The sequence below is a fragment of the Tenrec ecaudatus genome, chromosome X (assembly GCF_050624435.1).
Source record: "Tenrec ecaudatus isolate mTenEca1 chromosome X, mTenEca1.hap1, whole genome shotgun sequence".
Lineage (NCBI taxonomy): Eukaryota > Metazoa > Chordata > Mammalia > Afrosoricida > Tenrecidae > Tenrec > Tenrec ecaudatus.
In genome coordinates, this window is record NC_134548.1 from 148,513,617 (window position 1) to 148,541,547 (window position 27,931).

Genomic DNA, 27,931 nt, shown 5'->3' on the forward strand with positions numbered 1-27,931 from the left:
TGCAGTTTCAGTCCATCTCAAATGTTGTCCTGGGCACACCATTCGTCCTTTTAGTTATGTCTTACTGAACAGTAAAATCTTGACTCCCCAAGGCTCTGGAGGAATGGCCTTCCTTGATAGCTCAGAGTCTGTTCCTTTAAAGTCACAGATTGTCAGGACTTTAATACCTGACTGCCTTCTCATTTTACAGATGAGCAAACTGGCCCAGCCACGGGAAGTGGCCCGAGAACCATAGGATTATAGAAGCCTTAAGAGTTGGACAGGACCTTAGGGAACCTGAGTATAGGCCTCACATCTTTGAGAGGATAGCTGAAGCCCAAGAGATTAAGGCAGTTGCTGACAGTCACCGGCTACGTCTGATGTCGGTGGCAAAATGTTTTCCCAGATGGATCGTATTTCCCTGTCATCTTACACAGAAGACACACAAAACTCTAATCTTAGGTGCCGGTTGCTCTCTTCTTCACCCGCAGTTGCATTTCCCACATTGGTAAGACTGCTAACTGGCAAGGTTTTAGCAAGGTAAAGATTTGTGTGAGTGACTAAAAAAGTCCATCAAATAAACGAAGGCAGCAGCTAGCAATTGTTGACTTCTTACGCTTCAGAGTTGATTATGTCCTGACAAGAAGAGATGTAGAAATCTATTATCAACTCCCACGTGTGTGAGAATCTACTATGTGGCAGAAGACTGGGAGGGACTTGTGCTTTGGTAGCAAGACAGGCATGAATTTTTATGCTAGGGTATGGAGCCTGTTCTAGAAGACACTTAGAAATTCCAAGGTGGTGTGGCTTTTGAGGAAATGAGGGAATGTTTGAAACTCCATAGTCCAGAAATATCCCTCCAAACCTTGCCCTCAAGATGTTCTTTCCCATTTCGGTTTGTTTTCCAGTCGAGGCAGCAAGAGACTGGAATCTTAATGCAACAGCAAACTCAATCAGATGTGCAGTAGGTGGCTGTGCAGGGCCCTGGATTAAAACAGGCCAGTAGAGGCTCACAAGGTCTCCACACAGAGAACACTAGATGACACAGTAGAGTTTTTATTAAGGGAAGATTATGAAGCTTGGTTTGGCGGAGCTTTACCATTTCATTCTTCGGCTCATGCTCTGCACATGATCTGTTTTGTAACGACTAAAAATGATCGCAAGGCACTCGGCTATAACATGCTATGAAAACACTAAATAAGACCAGATCTGAAAAGAGAGATGAGAAAGTTAAAAGAAATCTGGAAGGAGAAAAGACAGATGCAAGACCCAAAAAGTATGTGGGTGGGGTGGGGGGTGGCGATCTGTTCTTGGCCTCATATGCACTAATCAATGAGATCACCATGCAAAACACTTCACATGACAGGAATTCAGGACCCGGGGAACGAAGTTCTTGCGTGGCACGAGGCCCTGGCACAAACAAAGAAATGGGAGAATGACGAGTGTCACTAATGTAAACAACTCCTCAGGTCCTGGGTCCCCACCCTCAGCAACCAAGGACTAGCTCTCCTGCTGAGTCCGGACTATCCCAGTAGTAAACGAAACAGCTTTCTCTCCTTGGGAATATTCCAGAAGCCATGTAGGCTGGTACAGGAGCTCCAACTTCTCTCCTGGAGTTCAAAGTTCAACATCTCCTTGATCCAGTTCCACATCTCCTTGTGAACACATCTTGAGGTACAAGGTGCGGGTGGGGGCGCCCTTCACATACTCTCAATGGTCTTGCGGCCATGCCCAAAGCATACCCTTCCATCCATAACCAGACAAGACCACAGTCTAAGTTAGACTTTGTTCTAGAGCTTTGTTTATTTTTAGTAGAAACTGAATTTCATTCACACGCTATTCCTTGGGAGCACTCAAGATCAGTTACTTCTCTTATAGCTTTTTTATTTATTAAAGTAGTTTGACTCCAGAAGACCCCAAACCAAAAGGTAAGTCACGCCTCCCGGCAATTGACCAAAGTAGTAACTACACTCCCAGACTTTCCTTCAATCCCCATGACACTTACAATGATCCCCTTCCTTGCTGGTTTGGGACATGGCTCTTGACTAACATTTAAGATAGTTTCCTCTTGTTTAAGATGTGGCTTCCAGAATCCTTGGGACTGGAGTCACATTTCCAAACCAACAGGCCCTTCACAGGCATGAGGAGAATTGTACTGGAGAATCAAGTTCAGACCAGGGGCCGCGCACACATCTACAGTTCAAAGGAAGCACCGATATTTTACTAGTGGGTATGGGGGGGGGGTCCGTGGGGAGGAGCAGCCGCACATTAGGAAGGGAGCCTAAAGAATAATTATAAGGAGCCTAAGGAAGAAGGAGCCTGTTTCTAGGGTCCTGGGAAACTCTTCAAATAGGTTTTTAGCCAACTCTCACATAGACAAGCACCATGATGACCCAGTAGCTGGCCATACAGGGAACATAGCATCCCCAAGGGCCACACCAGAAGGACTTGACGCAGAAGCCCAACTGAACAAGCTGCCTGTACCAAAGAAACAAAAGTTGACCAGTTGTTACCATGGGTGAAGGAGGAAGAGGTTTTGCTTAGGGAGCACTGAGGGTGCATTAATGGTGGTGGGATAATTTGGAGAAGGATACCAATAGTGATTGTACAGCACGAGGAGCGTAATCAATGGCACAGAAGTACACAGGTAGGGGTGGTTCAATTGCAGACTGCTTTCTGATGTACATTTTTGCCACATTTAAAAAATAATAATTACACCAATAACAAGTACACGGAAGAAGAAAATGTTGTCGAATTGATTGGGGGTGATAACTGTACAACTCTTCTTGATCTGTCCGAGATATTGAATTTTATGATATGTAGAAGAAGTGTCATTATAACTATTAAATAAAATACTAAGTGTTTGCATCTGCAAAAAGTCATTTTTTTTCCAGACCTATCTAGAAATAAACAATTACTTCTCAAAAAAGTAAAACCGTGCACCCCTCTCTTGCCTCTTGAAGCCATTTACCCAGAGAACGGTTCGAGAGTCTCAGGGAAAATGCCTCTCTTAACGTGTAGGATTCCATGGCCATGAAGGTCTTGATGTAAAAAGTCCAGAGGCAACTATTCTGCTCCGTGTCAGGGTTCGTAGTCTCGTGGTAGCTGCCATTTATAGATCTCACTAGGTGCCAGCCACTGTTCTAAGTACTTTACATGTGTGCTCTTTGGAGGTACCAAGGGCTGCCAGCAAATCTTGCCAATCTGGCCTGGAAGCCCAGCCGGAAGGTACGGTGGAAGTGAGGATGGCAAGCTCACATATTTTGGTCACGTTATTAAGAGACCAGTCCCTGGAGAAGGACATCGTGATTGGTAGGGAGTCGATGCCGATTCATAGGGACCCTCTTAGACAGGGTGGAACAGCCCCTGTGCGTTTCTGAGACGTGACGGTTCACAGCCGTAGAAAGGCCCCTCCTGCTGGTGGATCGCAGCCCAGCATGGAACCACGGCATGCTTGGGAGATGGTCTAGGAAAATGAGGAAGACTCTCAAGGAGATGGGCTGGACACAGTGGCTACAGCACGTGGCAGCAGTTTGTTGTGTTGGCCATGGGGTCGCTGGCGAGCCAGAACTGGCTTGGTGGCACCTAACAACCCATGTAAAAAGAAGATTGTAGGAGTGTGTAGTAGCATCTCATTTTACAAAAAACTAGGCAGATATCCAAAGAAATGGAAATTTCCCATGAGCTTTGGGAAGTCTGTATGTGTGTGTGTGTGTGTGTGTGTGTGTGTGTGTGTAAAACCCCTCACTAATCCCTGTTCATAAGTAATTCAAAGAATCATGAACACACACTGAGTCTGGAGCATCGACGAAACAAACAAACAAACAAACAAACAAACAAACATAAAACCCCGAGTCTGTTCCTCCAGAAAAGGTACTATACGTGTACCGCCGCCGCCCCCCTCCGCCCCCCATTTCCAAGCCTATTCAAATCCTTCCAGCCTGACCCAGGTCTTTTAAATGTTGCAGTATTTGAGAAGTGAGGTGCCTTGGAATGGTGACGGTGTGACCCATGCATCCTGCTAAAAATTGGTGCCAGGAAAAAGCTGCCTTCCCATTTCTATTTCGTAAGACACTTTTCAAAGACCCCTCGGCAGGATGCCCACGTCGCATGGCCTCTGCGCGCCCTGTTATCAAAAGCCCCTGCAGACAAGTCCCCTTTTGGACAGTGCATACCGATCGAGACTTCTGACCACCTAATCTGCATTTTCCACATTAAAAATGACTGCGAGCAGTCTGGGGAGAAAAAAAAAAGAAAGAAAGAAAGAAAGAAAGAAAGAAAGAAAGAAAGAAAGAAAGAAAGAAAGAAAGAAAGAAAGGGGGGGGGGGAATCGGCTGGAGAACTCTTCTCGCAGCCTGGATCTCATTTGAGTAATTCGGAGCGAGCCTGATGGCAGTCACCAGGCTGCACTGAAGTTAAAAACACATTTCCTTTAAGAGCACTCCGGCTCCCTAATATCCATTCGCTGGTGCCATGGGTTTGGGATTTTTTTTTTTAAAGTTCTTTCTCTCTTTAAACAGTCACTAGTACCAGACAGACAGAAAGGTCTAGATTTTATCTGTTGCTTGCTAACATAAGCATGCAATAAAAATAACAGGAAACCTTGCCCCAAATGATGGTAAGCGAAATAGATAGGAAGCCCAAACTTGCCTTGGGATGAGTTTACACAACGGCTTCCGAATCCGTTGGGAATCCCACACACAAACCCAGACATGCGGAGCGGGGAGCATGAGAAGTCTCGGACCATTTCTCTGGCCGCACATTTTTTCAGAAACAGAATGGCAGAGACAGAACCAGGTAGCGTCCCTTCAGGCAGCTCTGTGGGCCCATGGCGGGTCAAAGGGCCGCTGCAGGAGGGCTTGCTGAGGTGTCTGGTTGGGTCTTCAATGACCAGCCTGAGATATGGCTTCCCAGCGCCTCAGTCTCCTGGGGGAGCACTCTAGTCTTGAGAGGATGTCATAGTCTTTTAGCCATACCTTGTCCCTCCCACATTCTTCCCACCCCAGCCCAGCCCCCACCTCATGCTTGAGCCTTGTGTGTCTCTCCAGTCGTTTTCAAGGTGGTGAATGGAAAATCATATTCAGGCGTAAATGATTAGCTACAATTTGCTTCTTACAAGCTTGTTGTATTGACCATTCGGGATGGGCGAGGAGGGGTGCATATTTAACTTAAATACACTGAGACTTCTTTACAGGTATCATATCCATTTGGGGATACTCCAGAGTCACTTTGGGACACCTCTGGTAGATGCTGGAGAGAAATGCAATGGGGGCAATGGAACTAGTTTTCAATGAAAGACAGTCATTTCCGCTCCATGCTGGTAAGGCACTGAGTTCTAATTATAGTCTCTGGAGTCTGGGGTGCGGAGGGGTCGGGGGGGGGGGACATAGTGCCATTATTCAGTATTAATTGGAGCCATGAGAACCCAGATCTCTTTAGCATGGGAGCTATTAATTTTCATGCGCACGTAACCACTTGTGCATTTCTTAAAAGGTCACACGAGACTTCATCCTTCCCGGCAAAGCTGCTGCTACCTGAAGGTAACTCAAAAATATACCATGAACCATGGCAGAGAGAGAGGAAATCAAAGATGTGTATATAGCACCAAGGTGGGCTGGACTGTCAAACTCAATGGAGTGAGCTGAAGTCGCTATGTTTGCACCCCAGCAAACTAAAACAAGGCAAGGATACTTCCAACTAAGAAGTGTCTTTCTCCAAATGGGTGCATAAGCAAATGTGGTGAAGAAAGCTGATGGTGCCCGGCTATCAAAAGAGATAGTGTCTGGGGTCTTAAAGGCTTGAAGGTGAACAAGCGGCCATCTAGCTCAAAAGCAAAAAAGCCCACATGGAAGAAGCACACCGGCCAGTGCGATCACGAGGTGCCAAGGGACCAGGTATAAGGCATCATGCAAAAAAAAAGATATGTGTGTGTATGTATGTGTATATATGTGTATATATACCATAATAAATGAAGGGGGAAGTGCAGAGTGGAGACCCAAGGCCCAAGTGTCGGCCAATGGAGATCCCCTCATAGAGGCGTTTAGGAGAGGAGATGGGTTAATTAGGGTGCAAGGTAGTACCGATGAAGAACACAGCTTTCCCCCAGATCCTGGATGCTTCCTCCCCCCAACTACCATGATCCGAATTCTACCTTGCAGGGCTGGATAGGACAGAGGCTGTACAGTGGTACATATGAGGGCTGGAGGTACAGGGAATCCAGGGTGGATCATACCTTCAGGACCAAGGGTGTGAGGGACGATGCTGGGAGAGTGGAGGGTGAGTGGGTTGGAAAGGGGGAACTGATTACAAGGATCCACATGTGACCTCTTCCCTGGGAGAGGAACAGCAGAGAAGGGGGGAAGGGAGACTCCGGATAGGGCAAGATATGACAAAATAACGATGTATAAATTACCAAGGGCACATGAGGGAGGGGGGAAAGGGGAGGGAGGGGAAAAAAAGAGGACCTGATGCAAGGGGCTTAAGTGGAGAGCAAATGCCTTGAGAATGATTGGGGCAGGGAATGTATGGATGTGCTTTATACAATTGATGTATGTATATGTATGGATGGTGATAAGAGTTGTATGCGTCCCTAATAAAATGTAAAAAAAGAAGAAAAAAAGAAGTGTCTTTCTCTCGTTGGATGCCACACTGGCTGGTGTGAAAGGCTTAGTGATCATCGAATCCCTGCTCAACTTCCCGACTGGGCAAGCAGGCACCGCACACCACAATACTTTCCCCATTGAACTTCAAAGATCTCTTTGTGGATGGAGTGGGCGACAAGACTGTCTTCCGTGAGGGAACACATTCCTCCACTCTGGAAGCCCTTTCTCTGGTCCCAGGTACTTGCTTCTATTGAGCATCAAAAGAAGATTTGCTTATTTATTGGGAAATCCTAGTGCCTGCTGCAAACTGCATTTGGGGAGAGGCTGGCAGGGTTGTACGTACGGGTCTGTGAAGAAAAAAACACAACTTGGGTCCCCAAGCTGGTAAAGATGACTATTTTATTTAATAAATCATATGGAAGACTTTTCAACATGTCTAACTCAAGATCTAAATTGTGTCCGTATTTCACTTAAATTGAAATCTCTCTTTTCCTAATGGTCAGGTCCCCAAATTCAGGTCATGAGTTCCTTCTATAAAGAAACCTTCGACAGATGATACGATTTTTTTGTATCATTTGGGTTTCAGCACCGTGCAAAAAGGGACTTGGTACCTGTGTCTTATGAGTGTATAATTCAGACAACATAACCCAGCTAGCAGAAGGGGCTAGGGTCAAGTCACGTATTATGTCTCCAAAACACTCAGTCATGAAGCAGAAACACTTCTTTAAAAAAAAAACACGTTTCCAATTATAAACTCAACACTTAACGTAGTCCTAAAATACCATGTTCAACTACACTGACAAGTAATGTTTCCTCTACATAAATCAAGCCATGGGACTTGTATTCCTATGTAAGTGTGCAAACATGTCTTAGGTAACTATTAGGCAGATATGAGAATCTAATGAATTGCAGAAGGGGGAGCCATTCTTAAAAGCTTTAGGGAGCTTTCACAACATAATTCAGAATTTAAAAAAACTATAAGATAAACGGGGAATTTTTGTCTGGCTTTAAAAAAACTAAACCATACAAGGAATGTTAGAAACTGATTGTGACTTGAAGTGACATCCTCTTGATTGCACAGGGAGGAATGTGTGGATCTTAAAGATCACATCTTATTGATTTCCCACAGTTAATTTGGAGACCTGTGTCACCAGGGACAGGCCTGAAGGCAGCAGGCACTGCTTATCTCCCAATCCTGAGAGGCGAGTGGACCAAGGCACACACGCATCATTCAACCTGTAACCAGCTGTCTCTAAACCTCATTTTTTGTTTGGCCTCAACCTGCCGCCACCATATTCCTTGGCCACCTTAGGAGGTTCTAGAATCCCCGCTCTCTAATGTGACTCCAACCCTGCTAAGTGAGGGATTGCATCAGCTGCCTGTCCCTGGAATTCAAAGAAATGGGGAGGCCTCGTGTATAGAATTCACTTTCAAAGGGCTTTCCGGGCTTTTCCTTTTTCTTCTGTGTGACCATGCACACACATGTACACACACTCAATCCATGAAACAGCCTGGTGCCATCCTCAGCTCCTGAGAAGGGTAGGTAAGTAAGACTGTTGAAAGAGGGCGAAATAAAGAAAGGAAGGAAGGAAGGAAGGAAGGAAGGAAGGAAGGAAGGAAGGAAGGAAGAAAGAAAGAAAGAAAGAAAGAAAGAAAGAAAGAAAGAAAGAAAGAAAGAAAGAAAGAAAGAAAGAAAGAAACTGTATGAGGGGGCTAACTTTGATGTGCATCCAGCGTACACTGTTTAGGAACCCTAGGAGCCCCATGAGGAATCATCTCTTCACTTCCCCTCATGGCCACGCAAACGCGCTGCCATTGACTGGAGGGTGATTCACCATTTCCAAGGCTGCCACCTTTCTCGGAGCAGGATGCTACCTCTTTCTCCCACGGATCAGGCTGTGGGTACAAACTGCCGGCCTTATGGTTAGGAGCTGAGAGCTTTCATCCGGACACTGTTGGGGCTCCCAGCCTCACCCTCAAGTAACAAAAACCGGGCCTGGTACACTCAAGTTCATCCCAACTCCTGGTGAACCTGGATGGAGCAGAACTGCCCCCCATGGGGTTTCAAGACTGAGATTGCCACCTCTTTCTCCCAAGGGTGGGCTGGTGGATTCAAACTGCCGAACTTTTTGTTAGCCACCGGACCAGCAAACACTTGCAATCTTTCAAGAAAGTATCCAGAAGAAAAGAATTGAATGATGGTCTAGCAATGACAGAGGCCACAAGTAAAAAAGAATGAACGAGCCCTGCAGATGAGACCGCTGACGTGTAGCAAGGGCTTCCTGGGTTCCTTGACAATTTGAAATTCGCTCCAGCCTCGGGACTTTTGTACATTCCTTGCCCTGTCTCTGGTCAGCTTCAGGGGAGCCCTCATTAACGAGCTGCAGGGGAAGCTATGTTTACTACTCGCTCACCTCTGCTTGCTCAATCTCTCTTCTGTAGCACCTGTTGGGGTGGCCTTGGCAGGCCACCGCCCTGAAATCAAGCAGCCTTTGTTCACCAGAGCTATGAAAGCCTCTGGGGAAGGGCCTGCATCCTGACTCGTCCCTTGTACTTCCCAGTTGATTTGGGTCCCAAATTGTACCTGATCACTTCCCTAATAAAACACTTATCTGTAAAAAAAAAAGATTGAGGGCAATCAAGGAACCCTGATGGTCATCGAATGCTAATGAAATACCCTGTAAGTAGTTACTTAAAGCTGCATCCTACTGTTTTAAATCCTACCTTCACCTTGATGGCTGGGCTGCTCAGACAACAGTAACCCTTCTGTCTGGGTATCAGCGTTAATCCGCACCTCTCCGCTGGGACAAGACCTTGTCTGCTTTGAGCCATTGCATGAGTGGTCACCCTGTCTCTAAATGAACTCTGATAAGCAAATGGCTCGACATATTGGTGTTCATATTGCTACCCACGTTTGAGTCTGACACTTCTCAGAACTAAACGGCCAAGGTAGAAGTCTTTGTGCCTCTAGACTTTGTAAAGAGGGAGGCCAAACTAGTTTTTCTTCCCTGGACCTAGAGGTAACAGCTCTAAGGCTAGTGCTACTAATATTCATCTTTTTAAAAAACATTTTATTATGGGCTCATACAACTCTTATCACAGTCCATAATATACATACATCAATTGTATAAAGCAGATGCGCACATTCCCTGCCCCAATCATTCTCAAAGCATTTGCTCTCCACTTAAGCCCTTTGCATCAGTTCCTCTTTTTTTCGCCCCTCCCTCCCCGCTCCCCCCTCCCTCATGTGCCCTTGGTAATTTATACATTGTTATTTTGTCATAACTTTGCCCTATCCGGAGTCTCCCTTCCCCCCTAATATTCATCTTACAGATAACGTTGCCCTGGTACATTTGATCTCTTTACTGGTATAAAGTTCCTGGAAGCACAGAGGAGGAAGGTCTTTAAGAAGTGTTCAAATTTAAGGTTTTGTGGTTTTGTTTTTGCAGGAGGTGGGGTTAGGGTGGTGGTGAGAGAGTACTCGAATGTTCCACACCTTGAAATCCTACTTTACAACCACATACAATCAAAGACCACAGAACCTCTCTGGGAGGAGCATGAAACACAAGGAGAGATTCTCCTCTACCCTTCGCCCCTTGGCCCCAGTCTAGACCCGGAGTCAGGAAAGTTTGAGACGGAAGAGCCAATTCTGTCCCTCACAACCATGTAAAACATCATCTGCGAGTCAGAAACATTGTTTGACAAATAACTGAAATCACCATTATCTGAATAATATCCTTTCAAAAATTTTTATTTGCCTTCAGAGCCACGTGGACAGACTGAGCCAGACATGACTGAAGAGCCGCAGTGTGCGGACCTCTGATGGAAACCCAGTTCTGGTGGACAGATGAGGAAGGAGAGGCTCATTTCATCAGCGCCTGGTCACAGAGTACAATGCCTCTCCTACCAACTCTGCAGAAAGGCCCGGTGACCCGCTGCCATTCAGGCTTCCACTTGGGAAACCCTGTGGGGCAGTTCAACTCCAGGACACAGAGGGCTGGGGCCACAGGTAATGCAATAAACCAAGCCAGAGGGGAGAGCCGGGTGGTCCAGTCATTGTCCCTGAAAGCTTTGTCTTTCTCAAGGGCTCGGAGCACATCTTGTAACGAGGAAACACATGTGTGTGGGTCGTAAACGCTCTGCCCAGACTGGAACTAATAGAGGCCAAGGCTCCAATATCACTACTCAGGACAACCAAATGTGCGGGGGCTCCTTTCTCTGAAGGGGAATGGAGCAGGAGCCGGACCCTTTCTGAAGGGAAGCAGCATCCCATTTCCAGGAGTCCCCGGGAAAAAGCAAATTAGACGCCCCCCTCCAAAAAAAAAAACAACACTGAAGGGAATAATCATGCTGCACGAGGAGAGAAAGAACTCCGTCTGGAAAGGAAGGGGCAGGGCCAGGGCCCAAGAGAGAAGAGGATGATTGAGCCGAGCCGGCGGCTTTCTGGCCCTGGGTTTTCCTACCTTCCCCCGACTTCCTGGAAAAAGGAACGAAAGGGAGACCCGATCCCGGAGAAGCAAACCCACTTACCATGGAGACTTTGCTCACCACGTCTCTGGCAACGGCCAGGCCCTGCGCGAAAGTCCGGGCGGCAACAAAGGCCCGGGTGACCTGCAGCTTGAGCTTGCGGGGGACGTCGCCGAAGGGCTTCAGCTGCTCCGTGTACTTGCTCACGCATTCCAGATACTCGTCGGTGAAGTGGTACTGCGAGTTCACCAGGCGGAACATCCGCTCCAGAAGGCGAGCCCAGAAGTCGTTCAGCATCTCTTCGAGGTTCACGTTCCCCACCACGTAGTAGCGCTTCAATTCCACAAAGAGATCCTTAAAGAGCTCGGAATTTTGCATGTACAAGCGGCCATATGTCTTCACAAACATGTCATTCAGGGATTTCTCGGCATTTTCCAGTAGTTCTTTGAAGAATTCTAAAATGAAAGAGAGAGAGAGAGAGAGGAAGGGGGAGGGCATGTTAAGAGGTTTGCAGTAATGAAATACTGGAGTGCTTTTTAAGGGGATTTGAAACGGAGCAGTCACAGTGTGAACACAGCCACTGTGTGTGTGTTTGTAGCCAGACGGGGATTCTTGCAAGGAACCTTGGCCATCATTTATAGGTACCCTTGGATGGTGCGAACGGTTGACTCCCTTGGCTTACTGGAAGGTTGAGGGTTCAAGGTTACCCAGAGGCACCATGACATAAAGGCCTGGCAATCGACATTTTAAAAAAGCATCCTTTGCAAACCCTAGGTGCACAGCTGGAATCAAACCTGGACCCCAAAGGCACTTACATGTGTGCGTGCGTGTAAGAGACCAAAGTATCTTGGGGTGTGCTTTTCCCCCCAAAACCAACAGTTCTTCAGGAGTCAATGGAAAACACACAAGCACACATACATTCTTCCTCTCAACGTGAATCTAAACCAATGTCCATCATGCCTCCCCTCCATGGCAAACCAACTCCAGGATAGATGCCTTCTAAAGGTATTATTTTAAATGGTCAAAAATGACAAAGGATGGGGGAGGGAGAAAGAGAACCACATAAATAGGGGAGGAAGCTGTTAAGAGTGTTCTTGATTTCATTTCTATATACAGTGTGCTTCTTTAAACTCGCCTCTCCCCACCAAAAAAAAAAAAATCCCTCCAGCGTCCTTACTCCTCAGACCTAAATATTGGTCTTGAAATGGACTTGAAGCCCTTAGTGACAAATAAATTTATTTGAAACATAGGGGAGGGACAAAATGTGGCTGGGGGCACGGGGCTGTTGTTTTCGCCTCTCTACCTAGCTGCATGATATTGCACGGAAACTGCCTAGGAAAATGCTGGAGACCAGGAAATGTACAGTGGTGAGGTGCTATGAATTCACCGATCTCTCCTGGGAAGAAAGATGCGGCAGTCTGCTTCAGTCAAGATCACAGCCTTGGAAACCCTACGGGGCACTTCCACTCTGTCCTACCAGGTCATGTCACTCCCATCAGCTGGAACCAGCCAGGCAGCAGTAGGTAAGTGAAATGAAACGAACTTCTCCAGGGACCCATCTGACACATACTGGGGGCATCTGAGTTGATCTTAAGGGCCTAAAGGATTCAGACAGTAGCATCCTGAGATCCCTCCCTATACCCTTTTGGAGAGGGGGATGGGCATAGAAAGAGAGCGGGGTGTTAAATGAACAACCAGGGAGTTGGTGTACAATAACAAAGAAAACTGCCTGAAAGCAATCCACGAATAGCCGAGGAAGTCTAGCCTCATGGAAGACCTGGTGATGTAGTGAGTTTGCGTTGGGCTGTGATCCGCAAGGTCGGTAGTTCAGAAGGACCAACCACTCTGTGGGAGAAAGACAGGGTTTGGAAACCCACGGTGGCCATTCGCCCTTGTCCTCATGAGTAGGAATAGACTCGATGGCAGCGAGTTGGTTTGGGCATTGGTTTTGGGTTAGTTTTTTTCCGCTGCCAATGAGTTTATTCAGATTCACAGTGACATGATAGTTTATATAGCATAAGGCAGAGCTGTTCCTATAGATCTTAGAGACTGCATTTCTTTTGTTAACATCATTTTATTGAGGGCGGTACAACTCTTATCACAGTCCATACATCCAGCCATTGTGTCAAGCACACTTGTACATTTGTTGCCATCATCATTCTCAAAACCTTTGCTTTCTACTTGAGCCCTTGGTATCCCTCCTCATTTTTTCCTCCCCCCCCTTTCCCCCCTTCACTCTCCCCCATGAACCCTTGATAATTTATATATTTTTGTCATATCTTACACTGTCCGACGTCTCCCTTCACCCACTTCTCCGCTGTCTGTCCCCCAGGGAGGAGGTTACATGTAGATCCTTGTGATCTGTTCCCCTTTTCTCCCCCACCTTCCCTCCGCCCTCCCGAGGTATTGGTTTTGTATATGTTTCACAACATATGTGTGAAAGATTGCAGCCTCTTTCAGACAAATTACAAATTTGCTTTCTTCAAGAAGTACATTGAAGAGGCCCTAGCCGTGATTTGTAGCATTGATCACTGTTAAAAGAACCTCTTGCCTGCTACAACAAAGTGCCATGCTATCCAGATTTTAAACTGGAAATGAAATAAATACGTACACAAACGATAAGAGCCACATCAAATAAAGAACGGCTTTTAAGTAAACATGAAGCAAGACAGAAGACGTGCCATCAACTTCAAAGTCCAAAGCACCTTGGCCAAGTCATGGACATAACAGAGAGCCCCAGCACGGTTCTCTTCCCACTGGGTGGGGAAATCAGAGGCTGGCAGCTCGGGCCATGGATTTTCTCCAAACCGGGACAGAATGGAGGCCATTTAGACTCTCCATATATACTAAGGAGATTCCATTCGAATGCCTCTGACCACAAGCTCATCACCATTTGGTTCCTCCAGGCTTGTGGTTAAAGTCAATCGTCTAGCTTTTCAAATGGTGTGTGTGTGTGTGTGTGTGTGTGTGTGTGTGTGTGTGTGTGTGTGCGTGTGGGTCTTGTTTTACTGTTGTCTAGTGCTATAGTTTATTGTGCCAGCCTGGCCGATAAACACAAGTAGGATTAACGAAAGGGCAGAGGGATAAATGGCTCGGTGAGCCTCACCTTGGTTGTTCTGTGCCTCAGTTTAAAGGGGTACACGACCTGTGGGATGCCTAGCCTGTGGACTGTGTCGCTGTAAGTTGAAGTCCCTTTAAGCCCACACGATTGGAATGTTCATCTCTGGAGCTGGAGAATGACAGTGGATTATTGTAAACTTAACCCGGTGGTGACTCCAATTGCAGCTGCTGTCCCAGATGTGATTACATTGCTTGAGAAAATTAATACTTCTCCTGGTACATGGTATGCAGCTATTGATCTGGCTAATGCCTTCTTCTCCATACCAGTCTTAAAGGACCACCAGAAGCAGTTTGCCTTCACCTGGCAGGGGCAACAATATACTTTCACAACTCTCCCCCAGGGGTACATCAACTCTTCTGCCCTGTGCCATAATTTAGTCCGAAGGGACCTTGACCACCTGTCTATTCAACAAAATGTCACACTGGTCCATTATATTGATGACATTATGCTGATTGGACCCACTAAGGAGGATGTATCAAAGACTCTAGATTAATTGGTACAATATCTGTGTACAAGGGGTTGGGAAATTAACCCAACAAAGATTCAAGTACCCTAAACATCAGTAAAATTTCTAGGGGTCCAGTGGTGTGGGGCATGTCAAGAAATTCCTACTAAAGTGAAGGATAAGCTATTACATTTAGCTCCCCCAACGACTAAAAAAGAGGCAACATATTCCTCACTTGGGTGTTCTACTTCGACCTATTTATCAAGTGACACGAAAAGCCTCCATTTTTGAGTGGGGTCCAAAACAAGAAAAGGCTCTTCAACAAGTTCAGGCTGCCGTGCAAGCTGCTTTGTCACTGGGACCATATGATCCAGCTGACCCAGTGGTGCTAGAGGTGTCAGTTGTAGATAAAGATGCAGTGTGGTGTCTTTGGCAGACCCCTATTGGTGAATCACAACGTAGACCATTGGGATTTTGGCGTAAAGTCTTGCCATCCCCTGCAAACAACTGCTCCCCCTTTGAAAAACAGCTGTTGGCCTGTTACTGGGCCTTGGTGGAGACTGAACGCCTCACCATGGGCCACCAAGTCACCATGAGGCCTGAATTACCTATCATGAACTGGGTATTGTCTGACCCACATAATCATAACGTTGGACGTGCGCAGCAACACTCCATTGTTAAATGGAAGTGTTATATACGAGATCGGGCCAAAGCAGGACCTGAAGGAACAAGTAAGCTACATGAAGAAGTGGCCCAAATGCCCACAGTCTCCACTCCTGTCACATTGCCTCCTTTCTCCCAGTCTGCACCTATGGCCGCCTGGGGAGTTCCTTACCATACTTTAAATGAAGACCAAAAAAGTCATGCTTGGTTTACGATGGTTCTGCACGATATGCAGGTGCCACTCGTAAGTGGACAGCAGCAGCACTACAGCCCCTTTCTGGGATCTCCCTAAAGGACAGTGGTGAAGGGAAATCTTCGCAATGGACAGAACTTCGCGCAGTTCACCTGGCCGTTCAGTTTGCATATGAGGAAAAATGGCCAGATGTGAGATTATATACTGATTCATGGGCTGTGGCTAATGGCTTGGCTGGATGGTCAGGGAATTGGAAGGACCATGATTGGAAAATTGGTGACAAGGAGGTGTGGGGAAGAGGTATGTGGATAGACCTCTCTGAATGGGCCAAGAAAGTAAAGGTAATTGTATCTCACGTGAACTCTCACCAAAGGATTACCTCTGAAGAGGAGGACTTTAATAATCAAGTGGATAAGATGACACGCGCTGTGGAGACTGGTCCTCCTCTTTCCTCTGCCACCCGTTATTGCCCAATGGGCACATGAAGAAAGCACGTGATATTCTATCAAAACTACTATTCGTGGACTTACAGAATGCCTCATCCACCGGCATGGCATCCCACATAGCATTGCTTCAGATCAAGGAACTCACTTTACAGCAAATATAGTGCGGCAATGGGCCCATTCCCATGGAATCCACTGGTCGTATCATGTTCCTCATCATCCTGAAGCTGCTGGCTTGATAGAACGATGGAATGGGCTCCTAAAGACACAATTACGGCGCCAACTAGGTGGCAACAACTTGCGGGGCTGGGGCAATGTTCTCCAGGAAGCTGTATATGCTCTAAACCAGCGGCCAAAAATATGGTGCTGTGTCTCCAATAGCCAGAATTAATGGGTCCAGGAACCAAAGGGTGGAAGCTGGAGTGGCATCACTCACTATTACTCCTAGTGATCCCCTTGCAGCATTTTTGCTTCCTGTCCCAGCAACCCTGTGTTCCTCAGGCCTGGAGGTCCTGGTCCCGAAGAAAGAAACTCTCCAACCTGGAAACACAGCACAGATTCCACTGAACTGGCAGCTGAGAATGCCCCCTGGGCACTTTGGACTTCTCATGCCTTTGGATCAACAGGTCAGGAAGAGTGTCACCGTACTAAGTGGTGTGATTGATCCTGATTACCAAGGAGAAATTGGACTGGTATTACATAATGGAGGTAAAGAAGAATATGTCTGGAATCCAGGAGATCCCATAGGCCGACTCTTAGTGTTACCATGCCCTGTTATTAAAGTACATGGTAAGTTGCAGCAACCCAATCCTAACAGGACTTATAATGACCCAGACCCCTCAGGAATGAAGGTCTGGGTCACCCCGCCAGGCCAAAAACCACAGCCAGCTGAGGTGCTTGCTGAGAGCAAAGGTAATACAGAATGGGTAGCGGTAGAAGGTAGTTCTTCTACCTATCAATTACGACCACGTGATCAGTTGCAAAAGCGAGGCTTGTAATTGTCCATGTATTTTCTTTGTATGTGATTATTGCGTATATTTCCTTTGTTCAAGTATGTTATATCAGATATAATTTGACTCAGTGTGTTTTCATTTATATGTATGATAGATAATTAATGATAAGTATAAGTGTGATTTCATTATTATCTGGAAATTATATAAGTATATATTGGTAAAGAATTGTGTACATACAGGTGCCAAGCTGGCAAGGTGTGGATTGCTATAGTTTATTGTGCCAGCTTGGCCAATAAACACAAGTAGGATTAACGGAAGGGCAGAGGGATAAATGGCTCGATGAGCCTCACCTTGGTAGTTCTGTGCCTCAGTTTAAAGGGGTACACTACCTGCGGGATGCCTAGCCTGTGTCGCTGTAAGTTGAGGTCCCCTTAAGCCCACACAATTGGAATGTTCATCTCTGGAGCTGGGGACTGACAGTTGATGACAGTTGGGGACCTGCCTTGCTGTTTGCTGCCTGGGTATATATAGCCCAGGCTCTTTCTACAGAAGGGGACTGGCAACTGGCAGCTCTCAAGCCTTAAAGGACTGCTAGTGTCTCACTGCTTTATAATTTAACTGGTAGCTTCTTGTATTATCTATCTGTATATTATTTAACAGTTTATTTCTTGAATTATATATCTATCTTTATAAATATATATATATAATTACTAGCAATCTGGTTTGTCTCTAGAGAACCCTGTCCAATACATCTAGTTTTTCTTTCTGCTTATCTTTGATCATCATAAAAAGGGGATGGACTGAAGAATGAACCAATAGGCATGCCAACGTGATCGCACTCCAGACTTGACCAGGCATTTCAACTAAAGGCCCCTCTCTGGAGGCAGGGTGGGACGTGCACAAGAGAACTATGGGAAACCAGAGGAGAAATGTTGCTAAGACTGGCTGCCTTGGTAGAGAGGGCCGTTCATCCAAAATCCACTGAGTGCTCTTTAGAATTTCATGGAATTCTTAGGTGTGATTTTTTTTTTTGGTTCTCGTGGACAAGTTCTCTCCATGTGTCAATCTCTCAAGGAAGAGTCAAAAGGTACTGGGGGGAGGAGGGGCAGTGTGCCCTCGAGGGGTTTTCTGGCTCACAGAAAGCCCCATGGTTTACTGAGTAGAAATGCCCCCTGAGCATGTGCTTGGCTGTAATCAAAATAGAAAGGAGCCCTAGTGATACAGTGGTTAAAGTCCTCAACCGTTCAAATCACCAGCCACTCTGCAGGAGGATGACCGCTCTGGAAGCCCTGGGTGGGGGAGGTGGGCATTCTGCTCTGTCTCATGGGGTTGCCACGAGTGGGAGTGGCAATGGGGTTCATTTGTTCGGATGGTTTGAATTGAACCGAAGCAGATTGGCAGGTCTTTCTGACAGGTACGCTGTGTAAATGACCCAACACATTCATTACTTTCAAAAGTCCCCAGTCTTAGGGTGAGAAGGGACCTGAAATCATCTGGACCACATCCCGTACACACGTGGTGTTTACTCATCTGGGGCACCAAAGAGGGGACTCTTGGCTTGTGGGATCACGTGCCTAGGGTTTTGCACACAGAGCTCCAGCATCTTGAAAGAATAAAGCCTGGTCATCTCTCTCGAAATGCAATCCTTATGTCTGGCAATTAATACCTCACCACCTAAAAAGGCACATGCCAACGGCAACCAGGGATCTTTCCCTAGATTGGTTTTTTATTATGTCACTCATTGCACTAACATGCGTGATATAATGCAGGCAACTGGATATGGAACATGTCATGTGCATTGATGAGCCAATAAAGAATATTCATATGGCTTAATAGCCATTTTCTGAGCTCACTTGATCTTGTTCTTAGAAAATGACTGGAACCTATGATGATGTTTAATTATATTTTAATGGAAGGCTGAGTGGCATCTCTGGCTCAAGTGTTAATGTAAAGTTTTTATACATCTTTAAAGCATAGGCTTCAGTCTTTAAAATGCTCCAGGTCAAACAAATGCTAAGACCCAGTTGAGGGGGCGGCGGGAGGGGCTAGTCCATGGAAAAAGAAAACATCCCTGTCTATCGGGTTAGTCACGACCATGGAGCAGTGATGGAACGAAGTCAAGGATTTGAAACTGACATGCTTTCTGTCCTGTCCGACGCTAGAATTAACCTCACGCCCGTTCCCAGAACCCCCATTCCATCTAGGAAGGGCATGCGTATGTTTCTGCTAGTGTCTACTTAAATGAGTAATGTGGTGTTGCATAAGAGACCCATGTAAATAGCATGCACGTGCATACAACCTGATCGTGCTCGTGGGAAATGGGGGACACGCTTTGAAAAGGGGCCGTGTAATGCGTGGTATTTGCGTGGAAATGCCATACGTATTAAATTCTAATTCATTTAACGATTCAGAGAAGTTATTGCCTTTCCATCACAGTTTTAAAGGCTCTTTAATGTGGCCACATAAGTCGCAACGATAAAAACCATTTGAGTGGAAATGTGGTTAATAAATGCTTGAGAAATTCTATAAAACTGACGCAGCAAATAAACCCTGACGAGTTAATCTCTTCAAATGGCCATGCACGTTGATAAGTATGGACTGAGTGGCTATTATGGGCTCAAAACAAAGCACCGAGTTCTGCCATGCAGTTTCACCTTTCTGCCCAACCAGGCTGCACTGCAAATTTCTAGAAAGAAGTTCCCCACATTTGCTTTTATGAGCGCACTGCTGGTTTTCAACATCTCGACAACCCTTAATTCTTCATTTTGTACAGTGACCGATCAAATAGTCATCCATTTCCCCTGAGTACAAAGACCCAGAGGAGCCACGCTCATTTCTCCCTCAGATGTATTCGTACCGGCTCCATTTTCCCTGTGGAATGGGGCGACTCTACAGACGCTTGCCCCTCCAGAGAGGCTCAGAAGCCCAGTGGAAATAATTTACATTCTAAAGTCTAGACCAATTAGGTAAATAGCAAGCAAAGCAGAATAATTTGCTATTAGGAAAGTGGAGCCCCTGAGTGGCACAAATGGTTAATGCACTGGGCTGTGACCTGAATGGTTGGGGGTTCGAGTCCACTTTCTTTGAAGAAAAGGCCTGGTGGATCTACTTCGGAAGAGGCAGGCCTTGGGAAATTAAAAAAGGAGATATTCACATCTGTTGCTCCTGTCAGGCTAGGAGCCCACATTTGCTCCTACATAATTCTTTCCTGTCCCGATTGCCCCTTTTGTGGTCAGGGAGCATCAATTAGACCATCAGGAGCAGCTTCCTTAATTATTGCAACACTCATCTCCAACTCAGGACCAGGGGTGTCAAGAAGAGCTGCCGGGCCCGAGACGCCCAGCCAGCCATTACCACTCTGTAACACAGGCTTCCTGACTCATCTGGAGTTGACCACTTCCCAGTGCTTGCTGTCGGGGTTATTGTTCGTTGGTTCTGACCTACAGCGATCGTATGCAAAACAGAAGGAAACAAGGCCTGCTCTACCCTCATGTTTGTTCTTAGGTTACAGCCCTTGTAGCAGCCACTGTGTGAATCCATCTCCGTAAGGGCCTTCCTCTTGTCCACCGGCGTTCCGCGTGACCAAAGAGGCTGTCCTTCTCCAGGGACAGGTCTCTCCTGACAATATTCACAAAATCTGTAAGATTAAATCTTGCCATCCTTGCCTCTAAGAAGCGCTCAGGCCACACCTCCAAGACAGATCTGTTTGGCCTTGTAGCAGTCCAGGGTACTTTTAGTATTTCTTAAATCCCTTTAAAAATTCTAAGGCTGGCTGGCATCTGTCTCTCTCCCAGCCCATTGCACCTTCCCATGGAATCAAAGTTTCTTTTCATATTCACCATCCCGGGCACCAAGGTAAGCGCGGGTTTCTTTGGGCTGACTTCTGAATCTATAGCAAATAATTTTACATGGGTTGTAGAGAAACCTGAGACCCACATGAAGGTAATCACTCCAAATCACTGAATAAGTGCAAGGAGGCCTGTGCTTACCTTGCTTATGGGGTAATCCCCCTCTGTTCCATCATCATAAAGCAGAAACCCCTGAAAAAGGCTCTGGATGGCTCAGGGTAGACCAACCCAGAGAGCAGGGGATGTGCCAGTGAGCTCTCCCTGGCTGCCATCAATCTTCTTGGACTGTGCTCTTCACGGCATCGGTTTGCGATGAAGTGAGTGATGTTTGACAGAGCTGCTCCTCCTGGCGCTTCTGGCTGCCATCGAACATCAGGCAAACAGACACACTGCTACCAATCTGAGGAGGAGGCTGTGCTGGTGGCACAGTGGGACAGCAGCTCAAACCCTTCCATCGTTCTGAGGGAGAAAGAGGAGGCTATCTGCTCTGGTCAAGAAGACGCTCGCTGTGAGTCAGAATCAACATGATGGCAGTAAGTTTGATCTTGGGAATGGACCATTAGGGGGTTTTTTGGTTGTTGTTATTGTTGTTTTAACAAGTAATGTCATGCTTTCACATTTAGAAATTGAAGCATTTGAGTTATGATCTTGGCAAATTTATATATAGAGACTATACCATGGACTGCCAGAAAAATGGACAAGTCTGTCCTGAAAGAGAAACAGCCAGAATGCTCGTTAGAAGTAAAAACGGTGGATTCAACAGTGGCTACCACAATGGGCGTAAACACAACAATGGTGGTACACAGGATCCCTCGGAGTCAGAACCAAATCAATGGCACCTAACAACACCATTATCCACCCAAGGAATCAAGGTGGACATACTGGCAATCTGTGAAGAAGACCCAAGGTCTCCAGCCAGTCAAGGTGCAGCGGAGCACCGGTGAAACATCCAACTTTCCTCTTCACCCACACAATCATGGCCCCATTCGACCTTAAAATCCGACTAGCCCGGAGCATGTGCATGGGTATAGATCAGAGCTGGAAAAACAGGGAATCCAGGACAGATAAACACCTCTGGACCAATAATAAGAGTAGCGATACTAGCAGGGGAAAGGGAAGGTGGGGAAAGAAAGGGGAGTCTGCTCACGAAGATCTACCTATAACCCCCTACCAGGGGGATGTACATCAGAAAAGTGGGCGAAGGGAGATATCGGTCGGTGTAAAACATGAAAAAATAATAATTTATAAATTATCAATGGTTCATGATGGAGGGAGGGTGGTAGGAGGGAGGGAAAGAGGCGCTGATACCAAGGGCTCAAGTAAAAAAGATGTTTTTAAAATGGTGATGGCAACTGATGTACACATGTGCTGGACCCAATGGATGGCTGGATAAGACCTTTAACAGGGGTTCTCAACCTTCCTCATGCCTCGACCCTTTAATACAGTTCCTCATGTGGTGGTGACCCCCAACCATTGGAAATGTTTTCCGGTGGTCTTAGGCAACCCCTTTGGAAGGGTTGTTCGACCCTCAAAGGGGTCGCGGCTCACAGTTTGAGAACCGCTGAGCTATAAGGTGTACATATATGTATATGCAGGATTTATGCGCGCACACACACACATAAATCAAGATAAAGACTGTCACACCAAAGAGAACAGCCCCCAATAAAATGATCTTAAAAAAAGAAAATCAGGGTCTCTTAAAACAACCCAATGGGTTGTGCTAAGGGGACTACTGTCTACGGCTGTGAAATGCCCTAGCTAGCTAGGAGGATGGGAGTGAAGACTTCAGAGAAAACTGTAGAGAATGGAAGACATTTTTCATTATACGAAAAGGGTATCCTATGCATCTTATCTGGGGAACAAGGTCATGGCAAAGAATCACGACGAACAGCAAGAAGATGAAAACAACTTACATGCCCATGAGTAGAAGAATAAACTCTGGTATGCACACACGAGTGCATGGGTGCACATGCGCACACATTGGAATGCTTTGCGTTGCTACAAAACCATGGCGAACCATGAACGACTGCATGGTATGGATGGACCCGGAGAACAACATACTGAGTGAAATCAGCTAATCACAAAAGGGCGAATAGTACGTGAGGCCACTGTTTTCCAGGTAGACACACCAACCAACAAGATAAAGACTGACAGACCAAAGGGAACAGACTTTAGAAACTGCCAAGGGAGGAAAGAGTACACATCGGAAGGGGGGGGGCCAGAAATGGAAGGTGGGGGTCCACCAGAGGAAGAAGGGAAATCAAAGAGTGAGAAGGCTAAACTATGGGGAGTGGGGGGTTGATGAGTACTTTAAACTGAGTTAAAAATCGATTATTTGAAATGAAAACCTCCACTTAATTTACAACTTAAATTGTCAAATATATTTAAAAACAAATCAAGGGCCAGGAAGTTTGGAATGAATCAGTACTCAAAAGCACCAGCCCCACCATACTATGCGCCATGCCAGAGATCAGCTCAGCCCCAGGGATGAGTAGCATGGAAGGGAAGTGCAAGTACTTTCCTGCCCAGAAATGGAATTCTTCATAAGGTAAGTAGTACTGATGCAACATGGGAAAAACTGGAGGAAGAAGTCAAACGTTTTCCAGCTACAAGTTTTCTCTGTAAATATCCTGTCTTTAAAAAGCGAGGGAGAAGGAGGAGACGAAGAACATCATGTACTTCTGGAACTGCTTGCATCAAGTAAACATTCTGAATTCTTGAAACCGAGCAAAGGGCCTTCGGTTGGGCTATTAAATGCCATTAGTTACTCCTTTCTAAACAAACAATCGACTGGCTATTGATGAACGAGGGAGAATGTATTCTAGAATTAACCCATGACCTGAAGAGACTGGACAGCCTTTCTATGCAGTCCATTTGCTTCGTGCTATAAATTACCACCTCCTATTGCTAGGATTGGGGAGCTGCCTTCTCCACACTGTGTAAGAATCCATTCCTCTTTAAAAGTGCTGTAAACGCTGTTGTGTTTCACAGCCCTCGTATGGCGCGTAAGCATTCAGTGACCATGTCAACAACATTCTTGAGAAGCAAATCAAACGCTTGAGAACTGTTGAGGATATTCAAATGTGTTCTATCCAGCCACTCTTTCCCCCCAGGATTTAGGCTTTTGTGCAAGGGGGGGGCAATACACTCATCTACATATGTGTTGCGATGGACAGCCCGAGAGACAGCCTGGCAACCTGAAGCTGGATTGTGACCATCTCCACCTCTCTTGCTTTTGTGGTAAAGTCTGTATACGTTTGGACAGGCCTTTTGCTCTATCATGCCATAATCTTACTTCTCAAAAGTGTCTGCTAGGGCAGAGCGGATGAAAAAGGTCATGTACTCCCTCATGTTCATCAACTAATAGCAAATCAATAGACTGCTCCTAGGCTGACAGGCCAATTGCCAGCTGCAGCCCTTATTAGGGGCTGTTAGCATATCAAAAGGGGCTGAGAGACCCTGCCAGCCCAGGAACATGTCTTTCTTCCCATGTTAATGTGATTGGTGAATGCATCTGGAATGCTTAAGCTTCCAGTGAGCAAATGCAGGCTCAGCGCTATTTGGTCCCTTTAGCTGGGCTCCATTCCATCTCTCTTGGGGCCCTCCCAGCACCAACTAGCTAATGCACTTGGCTTCTTCGCATTCCACGGTGCCCGAGAAGGCTCCAGACAGAACCTGGGAGGCCAGAGCTCAGATGGCGGGTGTATACTAAATTCCACAAGGATCCATCAGAAAGGGGCCATCTTGTCCCAGTATAAACTGCATTATACTGCAATATCTGCTCCTGATCTAGCATTGCTGAGATATTTTTAATTCCTTCTTTTATTTTTTTTTTTAAGGATGAAACCCTATGACCAGATCTTCATGTAATCACTGTGTGGCGGAACATTTTAAGATGCTGTCCAGTTTTTGCATGACTGTACGATGGACAGACAGCGTTGGAGACGCTGTATAGCTGCGCCCGAGGGAGCTGGCATCCGTTGGATGGCAGTGGATTGGGGTTTGCAAGTGATGCTCTGAAGAGCACGGAGCTTTCGTGCCCTGGGATCTCTCTCTAGACATAGCAATGCGATCCTTCTGACCCACACTGCCAAGCGGCCTTCCAAACCAAGTGGGCCAAGGCAAAACCCTGCCTGCCGGAGTCATGTGTTCCCAGGATTTCAATCGCTGCTAAGTCTTTCAGGAGAAAAGACGGTGCTGGAGCCAAGCTGGGACGATGCACAAAACATGAGTCCACACCTGGCTGGCTGGGGAATCCTCTTAATCAGTTAGGAGTCGGTGGTAGATTAAATAAGCCCCTGTCTTTGCCCGGGACCGACACATGCAGGGAAAAGGGGTGGGCAGAGTTGAACAACAACGTTCCAAATGCTCCCGGGCTCAAAGTGCAACGAACCAACCAAGCAGATAAAAAGCCCTTCTGTGGCATTTATTTACTGGGTTCGGGACACATCAGCGGCCGCTGGCTGATGTCGCAGCTTCTTAAGCAGCCCGGTGTGTGGAGCGGAGCACGCACTCAAAGGGAAAGTGCCGGCAGCCCCCTCCAGGATGCAGCACCGGCATTCTGCATCCCACAAGAGTCAATACTAGAGCCACACTTGGTCCCAATTCAGGTAACAACTCTAGAGGCCAAAATCCTTTGTCAAGAGAGAAATGTGGGCGTTTCGTTGCAGCTCTGGCTCTGGTGACGGCGAGCTGGCAGGGGCTCATCCTGATCAAGTTTCAGACATGATAAAGAATTAATCCATGGAACCAGCCGTTTTCCAAGCTTGTCAGGGGAAGACAAGGGACATCGAATTGGAAAGGACAAGAGTGGCAGGGCTTTCCAACAAAACTAAAGACAATCAAGGTGACCTGGTCAAGAGCTCCGCTTTAGCCAGGATGGCTTCCTCCCTCGGCCCCTGGCTCCTCTTGGCCTGTGACACGCTGCTCGCGCGCTGCATTGAGCTGAGGTTCAAATAAGCAACACATGTTCTTCCTGAGTGAAATATGAGGCAGGCAGTAAAACCCAATTGGACGTTATAGGCATGCTAGACGCGTCTCTGACCTTTACTCTGAGGATGTTTAAGACTTGGGTTTGGTTTTGTTTGCTTTGGGAACCTCAAACCTCTCTGGAGGTCTGGGCTAAGTAAGGAAGGCTACGCAAAGGACAATAATAAATCCGAGTCATCAAAAACCAGTTCAGGTCAAGGGGTTAGGAAAATTCCAGAAATGTCAGCTTCACTAATGGCCCTGAGGCTTAATTGGACGTATTTGTCTTTTAAGGTGAGTGGTCGGCTCGCTCCCACTGAGGGCATTACTTTCACGGGCACATGAATTCTAATGCCTTCAACCCACTCCGTCTCCGCACTGGCTTTCCTACAGGCCTAATGAAATCATGGCCGGTATGAACTATGGACATTTCTCTATCGGTGATTAAAACACAGCATCAGCTAAGCCTGACTGATCAGAGGGCCGCACGCCCCGCCTCTGGGAGCTGATAGGAAACAAGGGTGGCCCAACAATGAATGCTTTTATGTGCGTTTTAAGCTAATTCAGAAATTTTCTACTATTATGCGAGTTAACAAGCTTCAGGCTCAGGGGAGGGTTTTCAAAGAGCTGGTGAGAGTAGCTGAGTTAAGAAATGATAGGGGGGAAACAGAGGGGACCATGCAGGCAGCTAATTAACATCTCGTAAGACCTTTCACCAAAGCAGCTGGTCTCGTCACAAGTTGAGAAGATTCACAGATTTTGGCGAATTGAAAGGGTCTTTAGAGAGGATCTAGTTCAAGCCCCTCATTTTACGGATGGGAAAACTGAGACCCAGATAATTGCCCCAAGTCACACAGTGGGTTAACCACACCGCCAGGCTGGAAACCTGGTCTGTTCTGGCTGCCGGTCCAGTCGCAAAATTGGCTTCTCAAATGGCCAACGAAAAGACTAGCAATCGACAACTTTTCTATTTCCTTATGATGTCTTTTAATATGCAAAACCTCTGGCAAACGATGATGAAAGGGACTTATTTCACACTAATATTTCTCCAGAAGTGGTACGCCACTTTGGCCGAGCCATTTAGAAATGTATTTCACATAGTAGATCAATTTGGATTGCCTGGTTTAATGCTGGATCTTTTTAACAACACATGGTCCCTCACAAAACGCCCAGCCGCTTTGAGTGTGGTCCTCCCCAAACACACTTTCTGTCCCACTTCTAGGCTGTCTATTCCCTTTCTCTCCACTGAGCTTTCTTTCCACAACCCCTGAATACAAGTATGAAGTAGCTGATTAGCATATTTATGAGACAAGGAATTCAGATATGTTAATTAGCAGCTCTACTTCAAATTTTTTTAAAATCCCAGAACTGGCCAAGAGGGGGAGCAGCTGGCTCTTCACTGCTCTGCATCCTGACGCCTGGGATGGTAGCTTCTGCTATCGAACATCCTGGGGGCAAGAGCGGATAAAGATTACAGTCTAGAGAAATAAAGAGCTGAGTTCTTAAATTCAGAAGAGATTTTACACATATGAAACCTGAGGGGTGTGTGTGTGTACACGTGCATGTTCATGCATGCCCCATGCATGTGTGCGTATGTGAGTGCAATACACAAAGACTAGTTTAGACTTTGGCCAGGTCTACACACAGAGAGAGCATGCCTACTAGGTGTATAACTCAAAAACTGGGTTACAGACTGTACCGTCTCTTGAGCTGTACAAACAGTAAAAAAATATATACAAGGAGAACAAAAGGGGCCCTTGGGTTGGCAAGTACTATATTATATATACTTTGATACCAATACCAACAAGGGGCACGTGAAGATATAGGAACTAGAGAAAAAGGATTTGCTGCCTAAATTTGATGGTTTGCAAATGCTAGGCTTCTTCCATGAGACTTTATTTAGAGAGTCCTTGTCCCTGCCTTAGGAAGAACTGGAAACCCAGAGATATTAGTAAATGTTTTGATGATAGAGGTAGGTGACGGGACAAAGGGTAACGACTTTGGATATATACTCTATGCTTGGAGAAGGTCAAAGAAGCTCCTTTGAAGCTGTGACCAAGTATACTTCCACATGTCTTTCTGTTTGTCATCAAACCCCTTGATGCCCCATCTGGTTTCTAGCATCTTGGTATTGCCTCAGTGCCCTAGGAGCGGGCTTTTCTAATTGCTTGACCAGTTCTTTGATAAGCCACATACTCTTGGATTTCTGAGAGTCAAGAATTGCCAGGTATTAGGGGGTCAACCCCCAG

General features: G+C 46.4%; 1 protein-coding gene across 1 annotated transcript in view; it reads right to left on the reverse strand.

The window, feature by feature from the left end:
- The window catches only part of GPC4 (glypican 4), a 123,525-nt gene that overhangs the window by 13,156 nt on the left and 82,438 nt on the right, over positions 1-27,931 (reverse strand). The window contains exon 3 of the mRNA XM_075538904.1: positions 11,112-11,503. Within this exon, the coding sequence (XP_075395019.1) occupies positions 11,112-11,503 (392 nt within the window). The remainder of the gene's footprint in view (positions 1-11,111; positions 11,504-27,931) is intronic.